The sequence below is a fragment of the Manacus candei genome, unplaced genomic scaffold (assembly GCF_025592945.1).
Source record: "Manacus candei isolate 608988 ecotype Guabito, Panama unplaced genomic scaffold, ASM2559294v1 h1tg000071l, whole genome shotgun sequence".
Lineage (NCBI taxonomy): Eukaryota > Metazoa > Chordata > Aves > Passeriformes > Pipridae > Manacus > Manacus candei.
In genome coordinates, this window is record NW_026138119.1 from 486,856 (window position 1) to 505,211 (window position 18,356).

General features: G+C 46.6%; 1 protein-coding gene across 4 annotated transcripts in view; it reads right to left on the reverse strand.

Moving 5' to 3' along the window:
- Window positions 1–18,356, reverse strand: part of MVB12B (multivesicular body subunit 12B) — a 58,337-nt gene that overhangs the window by 21,020 nt on the left and 18,961 nt on the right. For all 4 annotated transcript variants that reach the window (XM_051807590.1, XM_051807593.1, XM_051807588.1 and 1 more), the window contains one exon: window positions 7,040–7,137. In XM_051807590.1, coding sequence (XP_051663550.1) covers window positions 7,040–7,137 — 98 coding nt within the window. The remainder of the gene's footprint in view (window positions 1–7,039; window positions 7,138–18,356) is intronic.

The following is an 18,356-nucleotide window of genomic DNA, read 5'->3' on the forward strand; positions in this document are numbered from 1 at the left end:
GCTCAGAGCCGGGTGTGCTGCCTGGATGGCTGCTCCTCCCAGCACCATCTCGCCCAGCCACACCAGGCATTTAAAAACTCCTGCTTTAGTAGATGGAATCTGTAGCAACAAGACTATTTTCATTTGTTCTGCCCAAGTCTTCTATCCAAAAGAGTGAACAACTCATTGTAACAATCTTGCATTTTTAACTGTGCAAATTAAGCATTCTTCATAAATAACAGCCTGGTTTGCTGCACTGCAACTCCTTTTTATTAGCAGCACAGAAATGCACAATGAGCAACGTGTTCTATTATTCTTTGTCAAATCACAGAATGCTACATTAGAATAACTGTGCTGGTCAATGTAATATAGTAGATTAAATTCAACTTCTGTGCAAAACCCACTGTAAAACAGCATGATAAGAAGGCTATAAAAAATTTAATTTTACTCCAAACTCCATCAGAAAAAAAAATGGTGTGAAAAGTAATTTTGCATAATCAGTATACGCCATCTGGAACAATTAACCGATTTCTATAGAACTATGAGGATCAGTCATATCTGCTTATTAAAGATCAGAAATTATACAAGTAATAAATCCTTGAAAAAACTAAGCGTACTCCCGCCTGTCAATGCTATTTTAACTTCAAATACTGAAGAACGCCTGATAAGGCTGAAAAGAAGAGATTAATATATGCAAATTACATCCAGCATTTAAAATCCCCAACAACTGTCTCTGGTTTTCTGTCCCTTATTGCTGCCTTTATGTTTTATTCATACACCAACTCACCTGTCACTTCATAAGCTATAATATTATGAGGGTATTATTAAACAGCATAAAGCCGTGCTTTAATTGGAAAGCTTCATTGCATTTTCCAATTATTTGGAGTAAATTAAAAGCAGATGCACATAGTTTAATAAGGAGTCTAATATCAGTTCCGGGAAATCAAAATTCATTGTCATTACTATGCTGTGATAGTTTTGCAAACTGTACTCAATTTCGGAGGTTTTGAAAAGAAAATCTGTCTCTGCAATCTGTTAATTGTCATTCGGTTAATAACTGTTTAAATATCCAAACCTCTGAGCGTCTTCCTATTTAAAAAAAATTAAACTCTGGCACTCGGCAAAGCAAAACAAACACAGCCCAGCCCGCCCAAGGTTGTGCTCCACCAGAACGGAGTCCTGCCCCTCATCCTGGGATCAGCTCAGCTGGATAGAGCATGGTGCTAATAACACCAAGTTGTGGGGTTGATCCCCACATGGCCTTAGGAGTTGGACTTGTTGATCCTTGTGGTCCATTCCAACTAAGAATATTCTGTGATTCTGTGATCCTCCTCCAGCAGCCACCAGCCTTGGCCCACTGCTCGGGGTACGTGGAGCGAGGGCACCCGTCTGGGGGGCTCCGTGGCAGTGGTGGAGACACCTTGCCATCACCCTCTCTCCATCACACCCCACTCCAGCTGCTACACACTTTGGGATGTGTCCTGCATCCGCCACAGCCCCGCCACTGGGCGGGTTACAGCTGGATGATCCTGTCAGCAGAGACTGAGCAGCCTCCTTGGAAGGTGATGTGTGCGCTGAGGAACAGGGGTGATGCCTGCATGCCACTCCCCATGCCAGCAGGGCAGTGCCCAGCCAGGGCCTTCACCTCCCATGCAGGCACACGACACCAAGGTGAGGAAGACAGTGAATAGCACTTTGGGCAACAGCACGTTCATCAAAAAAACACGTCTCAAAAAAGACTCCAGTGGAGAATTCACGGCTCCGTCATCCCCATTTGGGGCTGCTGGCCCACCACAGCCCAGATAACGTGGGGGGTGTGCTGCCACGGGACACCAAGGGTCTGTACACCATGGATGGGCTAATTTAATAACAAATGTATTTTCTGAATCTCATTAAATATAGTATTAAGTAACACACTTCCCTTTCTGAAATACGCAGCTGCAGCATTTTACACGAGAATCCCTGAACTGCTGGATATTAATAGGACCTTTCATATTTGGAAGATTATCCAGGTCTCTTAGTCCAAAGACTGAAAATTGCAATAAGGTAAAGAACAGGCTGACTTTAATCTCAGCCTCAGTAAAGAGGTTTCAATGCAGAATAAAGCCTGTGTCATAACTTGTCTGGTTTTTGGACCATCCTGATTAAAATTCAGTGTCACAAAATATAAATTTAGTTCCGCTTCTACTCTTAAGAAGTGCCAAGAATGTAATGAAGGGATGGGGACCAACAGTAAGATGTAGCACAAGACTTCCCCTTCTGAGAGTGGGGGTCCCAAAACCCTCAAACATCGGAGGGGATCACAGAACCACCAGGAACTGTGCCAGACAACAAAGATAAAAGCAATCCTTGTGCACTGATCCAAAAAATAGCATTTTTCTTTTTTTCAAAATTACCTGTTTTAATAAAGCAGACACACTGTGCCAAGTGAGCCATTTAATTATCTGCAAAAATGATGAAGGAAAACAATAGTTTGCAAAAATAAATGACTAACATCTGATTAAAATGTCTGTCCTACACACAGAAAAAAGATACAGTGTCTTTTAAAAGAAAACAGACATCCAAGGAAGTGGCAGGTGTGGCCGATAACCTGGCATTTTGCAACAAGAAGGAAGTTGACATATGGGCACTGAAATGTAATGAAATCTAGAAAGCCCTTTGAAAGAAACTTTTGTCATTACAAAAAAAAAAGGAAAAAAAAAGGATAGATCCCATCAGACATTCCCAAGTCAGCCCCTGCAAACAGGAGAAGGGATCAGGAAGCAAACTGCTGCTTTAGGAGCAAAGCAAACCCCTCCCACGCCGCTGCCCGGACAGGTGACACCTGCCCCTCACTGAGAGCCACCACCTCCAGCATGGAAAAGCAACTTGCTTTCCTTTTTGGGAATCCACTGGCTTTGATGTTTTTCTGATCATTAACATAAGTTTTCTACTCTCTGCTGCCTCCAGAGAGCTGGATTAGAAATCAGAGTAGAGTGAACGCCCAAGCTCCCTGCAGTGCCTGCAGGAGCAGCCCATCCTCCTGCACATGGACCCCAGCTCGCTCGCCCCCGTGCCATGGCCAGACCCTGGCTCACCTCACCCCTGTGCCCTGGTCAGGTTGCACCAGGTTGAGCCCCTCTGCCCCCTCCCCAACAGGGCCCTGCCCCAGGGCCTCCTGTTGGGAATGTTCACCTGTGCGACCCAGCAGGTGGAACCTGGACCGGAGCATCCCCTTGCAAGTGTTTCCCCCTCCAACCCCTCAGACCACAGTTTGCTCTGGCCTTTATAGAAAGTGTCTTAAAGAGGGAAACAAATAATAAATATCATAAATAAATATTTATATATAAAATATAATAAACACCCATTTAAGTAAATATTTACCTCCTTAAGGTAACAAATACTGGGGTGCGATTCCAAAATAAACAAGGGAGAGCTGGGGAGGAAGTGGCACCTGTAAGAGCTGCCCATGGAAACCTCCTCCTCCGTGGTGTGCTGGCACACACCTCCAGCCAACACCAGGCTATGCTGGCAGCTGGCCGTGCTTCCCCTCCCTGGTGCTCAGCCCAGCTTCTCACAGAAAAAAATACACAAGTAATTGTGCTAGTAATGTGGTTAAAGACAATCACATAATAATACCTTTAAGGTAAGAAATATATGCAAAGACATCGCTGCATCAAATGACTGCTCCAAAACCCAATGTTCCTCAGCAAATGAACGGCTGGTGCTGCAGCCTTGATCCCAGCATGGACATTGCTTTATCAGTGGATAAAGTGTGTGATGCTTTGGGATGTGACAGCTAAGCTCCAACCCAGAGGACAACTCTGCCTGTAATCAGATTTTGTAATCCAGAAGGTTTCCGTTTCAGTGGCACTTACAGAGTAGAAAACTTATGGAGGCAAGATCCCGAGAGGCACCAGCACACTGTGCTGGAACCCAATGCTTAGTTACTTCAGAGCATTGCAGTGTTAGAGCCCATTCAATTAGTGGGGCCTGCAGGAATATTAGCATTCCTAAATCTCCAAGTTCCTGAAAGGGTTAAAGCTTATTATTAGCATATAATTTACAGGTCCCTTCTCCCAGGAAAGAAATAATGCACAGTAAATGCCACATTCATTTTAATAATACATGTGGCAGTCTGTGCCCAACATCTGCACAAAGGTAAAGCAGACAGATTTTTTTGACATGTCCCACTCTGCCATCGAAACACAGGTTTTTTGTTTCGTAAGTGACGGAAGGTTTAATCAAGAAAGCAGGCAATTCATCAATCGAAACAAGGCTGCTCACACCGCCCTGACAGCACACACATGGTTTTATACAGAAGAAACCTGGCCACCTGTCAGCAGCACCTTTTACATGAGGATATACAAATACACTGAGTGATCAATCCTCCAGCTCTTCCCATTCATTTCTTCGTTTTCTTATTATATTTTTCTTTATGCTAGATGTTGCCCTCATTCTCTGCAGGGATAGATGGGAGACAAGGCAAGCTATGGCTGTTTATACACTATCATAAAAATTTATATACCCTTAGAGTGACTTATTTCCCTTCTATTTGAGTACCATTATTATAAATAATTTTTCACTTCATTCAGGAATTTTCCCTGTATGTTATTATCTGTGCCTGCCTGCAAGAGCTGCCTCTCCCTCACTGTCCTTGTGCCTCTGATAAGCCAAAGCAATATGCAGGCAGAAGATGCTCAAGTCTGAAATGAAGGCAGTATGTAGTCACAACAACATCTTAATTAAGCTGAAGGCCATGAGAAAAGACTGTGCTGTGAAATACTGAGCCGTGTCTGCTGACAGGTCTGTCTGGAGTGAGGCATTCTTCTTCCAGCAGCTGCACATTAAACCTGTCAGCTCCTCAGCACCCCGCTCACAGCAGCACCCACAGACCTTCTGCACATTAACTTAGAACTAATTCTGCCTTTTGGTCTGGGACGTGTGGCACGAGGTGGGACCAGCAAAGGTGCTGGGCACAAGGATGACACCAGCAGTGCCAGTGCTGCACTGCCATGGCACTTGGCAGGCTCCTGCTGTGGGGTCTGGGCAGTGCTTCCCTATCTGCACCCTGTCAGGGACTGACTTACTAGTTTACTGCACCAAGAGAAGCCTCCTTAACTTTCTGGTCACCCAATGTCTTGTTGCCAAGACTGGCAATGACAAAAGGTTAGTTAAAAACTGTAATTGTTGCTTTCAGGACCATTTTTTCCTTGACTCCAGTTTTGTGTAAACAACAACTGCATTACACAGTCCAAGGGGTAATGGGCTGTTCCAGGAAGGAAATGGTCATTCTGCCAAAATGTGTTTGAGATAGAGAGTAGGACTGACAGCCAAAATTCATGTCACCTTCCACAAACATGCTGAACCCCAGCTTAAAATGTTTTCATTGACTACTGAGAAAATCTTAGGTGTCTACAGAGAGTGCAGCGAGACCATACTGCAGCTCTTCATTCCAGCCCTCCCTTCCCGAGCAGCCCCTCCTGTGCCCACCACAGACGAAGGCAATACCAAAACTGGAAGAGAAGAGACTGTTCTCAATGCCTTTTGTTTCCCTCACCAGCCCCAGAAGCTGCTCCACTATGCTGGGAGCCAAGAGAGGGAGCCCACAGGCCTGTCTGCCACACAGGCACAGAGGAATCCTGTGCCCGCCGGAGACCCCGTGTCCCTCACCCACCACACCGGCCACTCGCCACTGCCGCACCCACCCACCCCGGCGGGGATCCCACCGCGGCAAAGCCAGCCCGGCAAAGCCTGGCCTGGCAAAGCTGGCCTGGCAAAGCTGGCCTGCAGCACAGCTCCGGCGGGCGCTCCTAAATCTCCCGTTGCCATGGCACTGCAGCGAGCACTGCAGATAGACCGGACTGGCTGCACACAACACCAACGGAACAGGAAAGTTGGGAATGGTTTCCACAGCACCGTCTGGGGGCTAATCCACCTCAGCAAGGTTTAAGCACACAAAGGGAATTGTCACAGCACCTCATTGCAGCTGCTGACAAGGCAGCCATGGCCAGGAGCTGTGCACGAAGATCCTGCCAATGCACGGGATGTTTCATATGACAAGACTCTTTCTTTGGAAAGGGTTCACAGCTGCAATAGCCATTACAGCATATGCACAACTCATATAACAGCATTTCAGGACGAGAATGCGCAATAAGGAAAAATAAGAGTTATATACTTTGAAATGTGCTCATGCAAACATGGAGAACTAATGCCCTGCCCAGTTCCATAGGCCTGTTTTGTGCTTTGGCTGTAATGATCTGGAAAAGTGTTCAGGCTCTTTGCAAAGGGCTCCTCAGGCTGTGCAGTGAGCAGAGGCAGCCCTGCACACCCTGGAGCAGGGTCTCTCGCAGTTACACCCACACAGAGTTGCTGTTGGGCATTTGGTGCTTTCCCGGGACAGAAAACACAGCTTCCCATCTCCATGCAGGATTGTCTCGTGTGAACACAGGAACACAACTTCCCTTACATTTCCAAATCTATTAGGGCAGGAGAGTAACAAGAAAAACAAGGACTGACAAGAATTATGCAATTTTTATATTCTATCTCTTTAGGAACCCGAAGCTGCAGTTTCAGGCAGAGATTACCTTTTAAATAACCCTTTGATTATGGTACATGAATTAATGCCGTGTTCCCATGTTACAAGTGTCACTCACTATTAATAGCAAAAACCTGTGAATGGCACATTTTTGTCATCTTCTCTTCCCTGATTATGCACAAGCAGTACCTACTGCACAGCCCACTGAATCCACTGCTGTTTTTTCTGGGTTTCCAAACTGTCCTAAAATCTCCTTCAGCCAGAAGAAGGGACTGGACTTTCAGTACGTTTTGATGGAGTCAGGTTTAAAGGCAATATTTTTTTCCCCTTTCAAAAACAACATAACAAAGAGAAAATCGTGGCTAAGTGTGACTCTACCATGCATACCTCTCTGCACCCCAGCTGCTCTCAACTATTAAATGGCACTGATCAAAAGCTGATGCTGTTCCATGGGTACCACACACCTGGTTGCTTGCACGTGCAGGTCTGCTGTATTGGTTACACTTCTGATTCCACAAGAGCAAAGAAGCCGTGGCAGCTCACCTGAGATTGCATACAGGTTGGAGTGCTGGTGCTCCAGGTCCAGGCGGGTGCTGTGACTCTTGCCCCGAAAGCTGGCCGGGAGTGTCAGCGAGATATGCCTGAGGGAGAGAGAGGGGAATTGGGGATGATGTTACTACAGAGCAGAAAATGCTGCTGCTGTCAGCTCGCTCCAGCCTGATGACTCCAGTCAGGTTAAGCAGCAAATATTGATATTAACATTGCTTCCAAAACTGTCTACAAATTCTACATGCAACGTCAGCCTCCTCCACCCCATTGAGCATTGGGCTCAGCCAAAAACTGAGGGATGCAACAGTGACCACCTACCCATGGTGGAGCATCCAGCCCTGGCAGGGCATCCACTCTGAGCAGGGCACTTGCCCCTGGCCAGGCACAGCAGCTCCACTCAAGCCAGCACCCAGGAACAGCCCATGTGGCTTTTCACTTTTAATTAAAATCTGTATTTTTCTAATGCAGATCCCAGGTCTGTGTGAATTTTAATAAAATGTTATCATTAATCTTCAGGATTGTGTTGCCACACATAATGAAGAGGCTCCCTCTTCATAGAGGGGTTCAGTGCAGCATGAGGCAGTGGCAGCAGCTCCCACCTCACCCGGACACAGGCAGACCCTCAGCATCACCCTCCTGCCAGAGGGAAAACCAGGTGACCTTTGTGTCCTCCTGGAGTCCCTGTGTGTGAGACAGGGCCCTGTGTATTCTCCAGCAGAGCATCAAACCCATGTCCTCAGCCAGCAGGTTTTATCTACCACATGAATCATCTGGAAGTTATCTGTCTTTAAAAACAGGACACATTTTGGGAAGAACTATGTATTTTTAGCCCTCGATGCAGCTGATGGTGAACAGTACAGATAAAATAAGAAAAAGCAAACAGTCTGAGTCTGCTTGTGCTTCCCAAAGCTATTTCTAACCAAAAAAAGATGGTGTGAAAGTATATTTGAATTTGGCTATGAGTTTGCTGTTTAAAACACAATCCACATGAGAGTCTCTGGAGAAGCAGGTTTGTCATGAACACACTTTAAAATAGGAGACCACTGCCTGTAGGCATGACACACTTTTCATTTGGTTTTTAATAGCAGTATCCAAAAATACTTTCCAAGGCACCAAAACAGCCAATAGAAAGACTTTGAATTTCTCTGGTCTGTAGGGGAACTGCTTTCTTCACCACAAACAGAACAGCAGGAATTGTTCTGGAAGCAAACAAAGCAGATCTACTTAAAAGAGCCATTTCTAAGGAGAGTATTTTTTAGAAGTTTGTACCAGCTTGTGCTGCAGGAGAGGCCGACCCCCTGCCCTCCAGACAGCCCTCCTGCACAGCCCACTGCCACGCTAGGGAGGTGACACACATCCCCTCAGCCAGGGCATTGCAGGGACTGTCCCACAGCCGGCTCAAGGCAGCACTGCCTGAGCACCACAACACAGCCCTTGGCTCCAGAACGCAGGCAGCAGCCTTCCAGCACAGCTCTGAGCTCTCTGCTTGCAGAAAAATCTCTGCAGCACAGCCCCAGTGGGTCCCACCGTGCCAGGCAGCTCACACACACACACACAGAGCAGATGGAGGGGGTGCACGTGCCACACATGCAATGCAAACGAGTCGCTCCCCGCCAGGACCTGACCACACACACGCCTGTGGCAGCAGCAGGAGTGCCCAGCCCTCGCTGCCCAGCTCCACAGGGAACCCCCTTTCTCTCCATTTCACAGGGACTGATGTTAAGACACACTGAGGAATCCCGTGGTGGCAGGGGCACACCAAGGTGACGGGGAGCACACATGCAGACCTGCCCTCAGCGGGCAGCACTCCCACCACTGCTCCTGGGGCTGGGGCCAGTGCCAGCCCAGCCTGGACACCAGGGGCTTGACTGTGGCTGTAACGAGGGCTCCTTGGGAAACAATGGCCTGCATCCCTGCCCTGGGGGCCACTTGCCATTCCTGAGGTAGGACAACTGGGCATTCCATTGCTCCCACTGAGTTGCACGTGGACAGCCAGAGAGAGATCTCCAAGAAGAACATTAGCTGCAAGCCTACAAGACAGGGCAGTGACTGCTGGATGGAAATCAGGTCTCCCCTTCCCCCTGTCCTTTTACAAAAGCATGACTTTGTAGGGAGAAATGGGAAACAAAGCCTAATTTATTTTAAATTAATGCAAACTTTGGCCAGGATCAATATAACTTATACCTACAAAGTTGATTGCATAATACATTTTCCTTATGTGTTGTAAGAGCCAAATAATTTTGCACTGTAGAAGACAAAAAAAAGAGGCTGCCATTGAAAAGCAAGAAAATCCCAATTACAAAGTCCCCAAGTTCCTAAACACATATCGTGGAAGTATGTGCAGCTCTGCGGCATATGGCAAATCAATTACTAGTTCAAATTTTAAAACAAAAACATGGTAAATGTGTTGCACAAATAATCAAGAACAACGGTTTGGTTTAGATTACAGCGGCCACTAGAGTTTTGAATACAATTAATCATCATTCCAGGCAATGGGAAGCCATACTGACACTTATTCCTAATTTGAATATTTAATTAGGGTGAAGTTCTTCATCAAATTACCACAGAACTGGGAGGAAAGCCTAAAAGATTTAAACAATTACTACTTTAACCCTTCCACAACTTCTCACCTGTGAGCACAACAATCTTTTTGCTGTTTTGCAAAGCTGGAACACGCTCAGGCAATGTGACAAGACAGCATGTAAAAGGCACTACAAATATCCTGGGAAAGGGGCATGGACACCCGGCATCCCAAAGGGCTTCTCTGCCAAGGCCAGGCTGGCACAGGCTTCTGAGTGCCTGTGTTCCTTGGCCTTTACCAGAGCAAAGCTTTCGGGCCACATCTCTATTTTAGCAGCAAGTGTGGTTCCTCCCAGGGCTTTTGTGGTTTGGGGTTTCTTGTTGTTCAAGTTTGTTATTGGTTTGGTTATTTTCAAGTGAAGAGCCTGTCCAAAACCATCCAACAGGCTCCTGTGCTGAGGGACACCGAAGCTGCCACCCACAGCTGACCTGGCACAGCCGCCCATTCCTGCCTGGGAGATGTCCCAGCTCTGGTCCTGCACCGGGAGCTCATGGGATGGGGCTGGACCCTGGTGCTGCTCCAGACCTGCTGCACCTCCTAGCATCCCATGGGCATCCTCCCTCTGCACAGCCCTGCCTCCAATCGCTCAAACACCCCTTCATGTGCTGTATTAATCCATACGAGAAAATCTCTTTTAATGAGGAGTGATATATAGTTATGAACTCTCTAGAGTCATAATTAGAGCAAACTAATTGAAGTTGTGTTTTGACACACTTTCCAAATTCACGGGTACTGCATGACATATTCACAACACTACTGCTGCACACCGTGGTGACAGCAAAATCATTAGGCTAATAACACTTATTTGCATTCTGATCATGCCAGCGGCGGCCGTTAAATGCTGCCTCAACCAGTGCTCGTTTACTCAGAAAGTTTCCACTGGAAGATATTAACAGTAATTATTAGTACTTTAGCGAATCTCTGATGTTAAGGAATGGCAACTTGCATTAACTACCCCCATGCCAATTATCTTGCTTTTGAACTGTCACCAGAAGCAGCTTTCCTCCTCCCCGAAAGGAAGCGATGAGGTGATTTGGTGCTGCAGAAGGACTGGACGGTCCTGGTGAGGCCAAGCACAGGGTTCCAGGCTGTCACTCCACAGCTGAAGTCAAACCCACTGCTTCAGTACTGCTTCAATGCCAAAGATATTTTTCTCCAGCATACAATAACTTCCAGACAACTTGGGATGATCCCACTGCAACAGCTCAGGACAGGGCAGGTTTAATCATTCTCTTCATTTCAGTTGCTCTTTTAGTCAGTAAGTCCACAGAAGAAGTCAGCATGTGATGAGGAGATCTTTCACGTGCAGGTGAAGGGGATTGGAGGTCTGTGCACATTATGGCCGCTTTTTGAATGTTTTTGGAGAGTAACTCACATAAAACAGGCCCAGGAATGCCTGACAGTTCCAAACTGGTTAAGAACTGTCTGCAGGAAGGTGATGAACTGCTTTTGAAGTGAGGGGGCAAGTACTCATAAAAAGGAACAGAGGATCGCAATGGGAAATGCCAGATATCAAAGGATGCTTCATAATTCATATAAAAATAGCAACAATGCACAGCAAAAGCTGAATGGTAAGATGGGCTTCAGACCCAGCAGTGACAGTTGGGTGGTACAAGTGTGGCACCCAGAGTAGCAACTGAACCATCAGGCAGCAAAGTTTGTTTCTTTCACAATGACCTTCAGAATAGAAAAACCTTCAGTCTCATGGGAATACCTTCCAAAAAAAAAAAAAAGGACCCTGTTTTCCATAATCAATGATCATGGAAGGATCACGCCTCATGAAAAACTGAGGACAGAACAATTAAATTCCAAGCTGTAGATGGCTAAAAACACACCTAAAATGAGTTAGGCTGCAGCTCTCAAGAAACGTAATCCAACTCAAAAGCTTTGCCTATGGAGACTGGAAAAGGCCCATTTCTAAGAAAGGAACTGCTGGGATTCCACAGACTGGCATCAGAAGACTTGGCAACCACCTGCTGTACCGGGAGGCATTTCCCAGACTGCAGCTCACAGCCCAGCAGGTATCTGTAATTCCGGCAGTGGCCAGATCCCAGCTACAGTATTTATTCACAGCCCTTAACTTTGTGCTGGGGTGCTGTGCTGCCAGAACACCTACCTCATACCCCAAAGAACTGCAATGAAAACCAAAACTGCGAGGCAAAAATCACCTCGGGTAATGGACTTCATTCCAGACAATCTATTCTAATCGTGTAAACCAAATACTTAAATACTTTCTAAAACCTTCCTGACCCTTTCCCTAAAACAAGCAACATATGGGCTTTGCAAGCATTTCATCTCATTCCAAGCTACTAAAATATCCTGTTTCCTAAAAGTCAATGAGAACTGGGGGTGCCAGATTCAGATTTTATAAAAGCCCAAATGCAGGAAAGAATGAAAAAGGGAGTAAGCAATTCTTTCCATGTTCAGATCTCCCTGTTTAACTTTCCCAGCTGTAGGAAGGGAGGAAGGCAGCACGTGTTCTGTGCACTGTGCCCCCTGTGTTCCCCTCCCCAGACACCCACGCCACGACGACAGGGGTGATGTTGCACTCCCCATCAAACAAGAGCAGCCCTGGTTGAACACACAAACCCCAGTGATGTTCAGGAGTGCACATGATCTCCTGCAGACCGGCAACCCAAAACGGTTGGGCCTAATGCAGAATGAAGCTCCTGCAGCTTCCTCTACACGGGGATTAATTCAGATCAGAGGACTCGAGTAACTAGGACAGAGCAGCTGCCAAACAACAGAAAAAACCCAACGAGTTTAATATACACCGCTTGGAAGTCTGAGCTGCAGCCCATTAAATCCTTATAGGCAGAGGCTGCATCAAAGAACTGAGACCTTGCACTGCAAGCACGAAGTGCTTATGAAGTGGTTGTCTCAGCTGAGCAGCGCCGTGTCTCGGGAGGCTGCGGCGGGAAGCGCGCGGCTTCCACATCCTTCACGAGCTGCTCTCCAGAGTCAGGAGTTTTCAGATAATGAAGCAGTAGGGAAAAATTGCCAAACAGCAGAAATACTCCAACAAGATAAATTACACACGGTGCAAGCTTCCTCGGTTAGGATTTTAAATTCTGTCAAATTAATCAGCACAACAAAGCCCAGGCTCACGTGCACAATGCAAAGCCCCTCGCAGAGAACAGCCCCTCCCAGGGGCAGGGGGTGACGGGGGCTGCTGCCCACACCTCTCAGCTCCTGGGTGCTACAGGCAGAGCCTGGCCCATGGGAACATTGATGCTTCCCCTGCAAAACCTGTTAAACAAATATTCCACATAAAGACTCATTTGGGAAGAGCACATTGTCAGCACTTTGCCAGTAATAAATAATGACAGTCCAAACACTTTACTAAAAGCAATAAACTCAAGAAGTGTTTTGGAAAATGGTGAAAGTGACTGATTTAAAGAAGGAAATATCTGAACACAACCACATGCACTTCAGGGTGAAAGTGCAGATTACAAATCAGCAGTGGCAGAGATCACAGTAAATAGCAGACAACACACAACTTCTAGGAAAAAATGCTCAATACCCTCACAGGGCTTATTTAAAAACCCAGAGTACAGCTTCTCCAAGCGGATACCTTCGGTTTGGACTTAACAACCCTATGCTATGCCCTCAAAAAACATGCCTCCAGGAATAATGCAGTATAGCAAGAATAGGGTTCTATAAAGAAAAATGACTCTTCACTTAGAGCACTCCCCAGATTTTTCAACGCATTCTCAAAATCAGCTAAATAAATCAGGATCCTTCTAACTACAGTTCATGGCTTTCCTTCTCAGCTGCTGCAAGGGACTCTTGTGCCTGGAAACCAACTATACTGTTTAAACATTTTTTCCTAATCATCATTTTCTACCACTAAAACATACTGGACTGTGACCAAGTTTTGCACGTCTTCATCCAGCTGAGCTGGACGCAAGCCACACGGTCAGTGCCGTTTCATAACCACTCCTTTATGGGAACCAGACTCTGGAGAAACGTGTGCCAACCCTGCTTAGCCACCCAAAGCATCATATTCAGATCTGCACAGCCTGTACGCATCAGGGACATTTCATCCTTACATTTCCCTCTTACCATCCCCACAGAGAGCATCCATAGAAACACTTCCACCAGGATTCCACTTACTGTTTCAGTCTCACAGGGTTTTTAATCCATTGCTGCTAAGATGTGACCTCAGTCCTTATGCCATCCTTGGCTTCTGGTAAGTATGTAATTTAAAAACTAGGAATGTTGTGCTGTGTTTCGTGATGCAAGTGATTTGAGCATTCAAGTCAGATAATATATTCAACATGTAATAATATAATTACTATATTGTATTTTTTACTTGATCTTATAGGTCCTTTCCAATGCAAAAGATTCTATGACTAGTTGCAAGTCAAAAGGTGGTTGTACTTTAGAGCTCTCCTGATGAAACAGATTAGAAAACACAACTCCATCAATGCAGTGCTTTGCAGAAAGGATCCCACTCACGGTGTTTCTCAGAGCAGTTTCCAGTCACACCAGAAACATCCATCCCAAAGTACTCTTTATCTGGCAGCATTTGGTTCAGATGAGGGATTTAAGGCAGATCCCCATGGCTCTGTGGAAGCATCCTGGCCCTCAGGCCACTGACAGTGGTTGCCCCCAGGCCATGGCAGCTTTTCAAGTCTTGGCTTCTTTCTTCACCAGAGCAGAAAAGCACTGAAACCCTGGAACCTTTTCCCTTATGGACTCTTCATAAAAATCTATTTTAAATGCCTTAAAGAAAAAATTAATATAGTTATTTCTAAATAATAGGGTAGTTACTTAAAAAATAAGGAAGGCAGAAGACTTCCCACTTCCCTTCCATTACTCCATTGCACAGTCAGGCTGGCACATCCCAGCCCCAGCTCCAGTCTCCTCACTGGCTCCTTGGTGCTGCTTTTATGACCTGCCACAACTGCACATCATCAGCCTGCAGCAGAAAGCCACACACTGATCCCTTCCCAAGCTTACACCACCAACTTCAAACACCCTTAATAAATCAATTTGAAAAATCAGACTTCTCTGCCTAGCAAGGAAATTTTTACATTCCTCAACATGAAGCTCTACTGGGAGCAGAGAACAGCAGCAAATCTTTTCCTTTTTCTAAGGAGGGGCAGTTTAACTAATGAAAAGGTAGCTGGGAGCTCAGGAGGAAAATTCACACATCTTGCTCTTATTCCAGGGATTTAAGCAGGGCAATGGCTATCTACTAATCAAAGCCAAAGCGGCACTTCCCTGGTGCAGTGCTCTGCCAGAGCAGTGTTTGAAGACCTGAGCAGTGGGTGGCACAGACAGATCTGCTCCACGCAGGGAGGGAAGGAGGGACCCAGAGCTGCCAGGGCTGAGCTGCAGCACAAACGAGCTGTTTCTGTGGGTTTTCAGCCCCAAGGGTCAGGCACAAGCCAAAGCACAGTGGCTGCACGCTGGGCCCGGGCACAGGAGGAGGCAGGAGCAGGGAGAGGCTGCCTGGACTGGGGTAGAGCCCAGAGGAACCACCATCTCCCCTGGACAGGCCAGCATGGGTCCCTGTGGCCACACAGGAGTTGCTGTGGGACCAGCACCCGCCTGCAGCTCCCTCCAGCCCGGGCAGTTCAGAACACCTGCTGCACAGGCATCCCGGGAAGGAGCTCTGCCCTTCCGAACCGGCACACCAACGGCTGTGCTAGCACACCAGAGGAATGCAAGGAGACTGCAGCCAGATCTTCCCTCTCCTCTCCCTGGTAAGCCATTAACCTTTCAGATGACAGCCTCACAAACCAAATGACTGAATGACTCTCAGGGTCAGTGCAAATCTACATTTTCAAAACCTGACATCTACAAATAAAAGTTGTGACTGAATCCCAAGTCTCTCCAAGGGGGAGATTAAACACCTGTGACGCATCATCTGCAATCAGAGTGCTCCATTTCCCAAAGTATCCATCACAGATTGGTAACATCCATGCAAAAAGTTAAGTGCAATTATGTCTGTCACTGTAAAACACACTCTGGTAGCACTGGCTGACATCTTGCTTGCAGCTGACAAACTGTGAGCGGGCTGTTTGAGTGACAGTGGCAGAGGCTCCTGAAGGAATGTGCTCCCAAGCCACAGAAGCCACCCAGTGCTCAGAGCACCACAGCTGGGATGAAGCCACTGCACAGGCAGCTGCAAGGCAAAACTGCTTGAGGTTGCTCCCAAAATGTTGGACCTGGACTTGAAGAGGAGAACATCACCCACGAATCCTGCTCCAGCCTACTCCAACAGAGCCTGAGGTATGGCAGGGCTGAGGCCAGAGACACTGCTCAAACACTTGTGACACGTGCTGTTCTTCAAGTCCCCACCCATGCACTGGCAACCTTCAATGCACAGGCTGGGTGAAGCAACAGTGTGCCAAGGGCCAGGTGAGTCAGCTGTTACCAGCACCTCTTCTGGGGGAGGATTACCCTCCTGCTCCCCAAAGCGATGCTCCCACACAGCACAAGCCTCGTGCACAGAGCAGAGGTACCAAGGGAAGTTACTCCAACTCCCTTGTGTGACTCGAGCCTACAAAAGCCACCCTTCAGCAGCAGGACAGGAAACTGCAAGTGCATTTCTCCAGGCTGCCATTAGTGCCAAGAAGCTGCCGCAGGATTTGGAGAGAAAAGAAGGAAAGCAGCTTGATGCCTGCACAATGGCATGGCTGTGCTCCACAGCACAGCATGCCACCTTCACCAGGATGTGCCAGGGCTGCCCTCAGAGGCCATTAAGCCAGGTGCCCGCAGTAGAAAACACCAAGGAGAAGAAGTGGCTGAAAAATACCACATGCAGTCCTGCACGACTCTCAAACAAAGCCTCTCCTTGTGCAGCCCTGACTGTGAGCCATAACCCCGTGACAGGAGCAGCAGAAGCAGCACTGCTGACGTGCAGCAAGCTGTGCAGGTCACACCTGTGACACATGACCATACTCTGATGTGCCACCATCCACTGCCATCAGCACCTTACACCACAGATCAGAGGGGCTGGTGCAGAAATAAACACCTCCCACAGTAAAAAGTTCTTCCATGTTGGAAGGTTATGTTGTGCAGAACACTGGTGTGTTTTACTGGTTTAGCTTATATGCAGCATTACCAATTGTTCTGAAGCACCCAGGCATACCATCTTAATTTAGAATAATTCTATAATGCCAGACAGCAACTGAGGAAAGCAGCTGAGATGTTACCATCCCAACATCAGACTCTCCACAGCACTCCATGTGGCACTGCTCACCAGTTCTCCCTCAGCACTGAGGCAGCTTCAGAACAACTCACTGCTGTTCCTGTCAGGATATATCCACATGGAATAAAACAGCAAACTGGCTGCCAGTGTCAGCTCCTCTCTCTACGGTGAGGTAAAAATAAGAGGTTACTTCTGACTACAATCTTTCTCAAACACTGTGTTGAGCAACTCACCACATTGCTGATAAAGTATTAAAAGAGGCTTTCAAGTAGTCTGTGTTCCCTGTAATAATGAAATATTTGCAGGATGCACCTTTATATACATTTATATTTCTTAAAAAATATATTGGATAATAAATAATCAGAGTAAAAAAACCAGACATGAAAGATGCTTTGAATGATCAGGCTGGTGGTGTAAAAGTTACCTGTAAATCACACACAGGGTGTGAGAGTGGAGCTGGCTACAGACAGGTGGGTTTTACTAGGAAGCATTAATGTAACATTCAATTATTCCACTGCACACTGGCTGGTTTAACTCAGCCAAATTAGAATACATTTTATATTGACTATTTTGACATTTGCTTTATTTGGCAAGTAAAACAAAACTGATCCAATTTCCTTGGAGCCATTGTAAACCATAAACTGTACAACAAGAGGTTATAAAATATATAAGCCTTGTAAACACTTCAGACTGTCACTGATGCTCTGAGCTCTAATTTTGGCCCTGTTTCCAACAGCTCTGACACTGTTCTGTAGCCTTCCCTGCTCAGCCATAGTGACCCTTCTGCACTCAGTGATTAAGCACTGCCATTGACATTCTCTCGCTATGTTAATTTTTTTTTTTATTGTGGAAATCTGCCCAGACAGGAATTTCTCGGGGACAGAAAAAGAAGATCTATGCTTTAAAATCAAGACATCTTTCTGATCTCACATGGCCTGGGCTGGCCTCTAGCTTGTGTCCAGCAGAACTTCAGAAAAATGTCTCAAGTGTACACACCTGCCTTAAAAAGACATCTGATACCTTTTTGGGGAGCATTTTACAGCAGTTTAAAAGCATAACTCTGAAATGATCTGTAAATCAAGACTCCAAAGGACATGAGCAATTTCCACCCATGTGATACAGTGACCTTTGTACACAATAACCTTTGATTCCCCCGGAATTTCTCTCCTCTGTCTCTTCCGAAATTCTAGCTCTCAACAGTTCCTGTAATACTCTAAAGGTACCTGTAGTGCACCAAATGCCCAGTGCAAAAATACATATTCGTCTAACGAGGTAAAAGCCCAAAGGGACCGTGGAGAACACACTGTCCCCAGCAATGGCCTGGCCCCACTCAGTCCATGAGCCTCTGCAGCAGGACCCTGATTCACTGGGTGCTGTGCTTTCACAGCGAATGAATGCCAGGAGTGCAAAGTGCTCAGTTTAACCTCTGTCTGGGATGGTTTGAGGCTCAACACCACTCGGTTTTGCCTGGAGAAATCCAGCAAGTAAGCTGTCAATACAAGACTATTGACAAATATACACACCAGCACATTAGTTCATGCACACACACAGACACTGTCCATAAC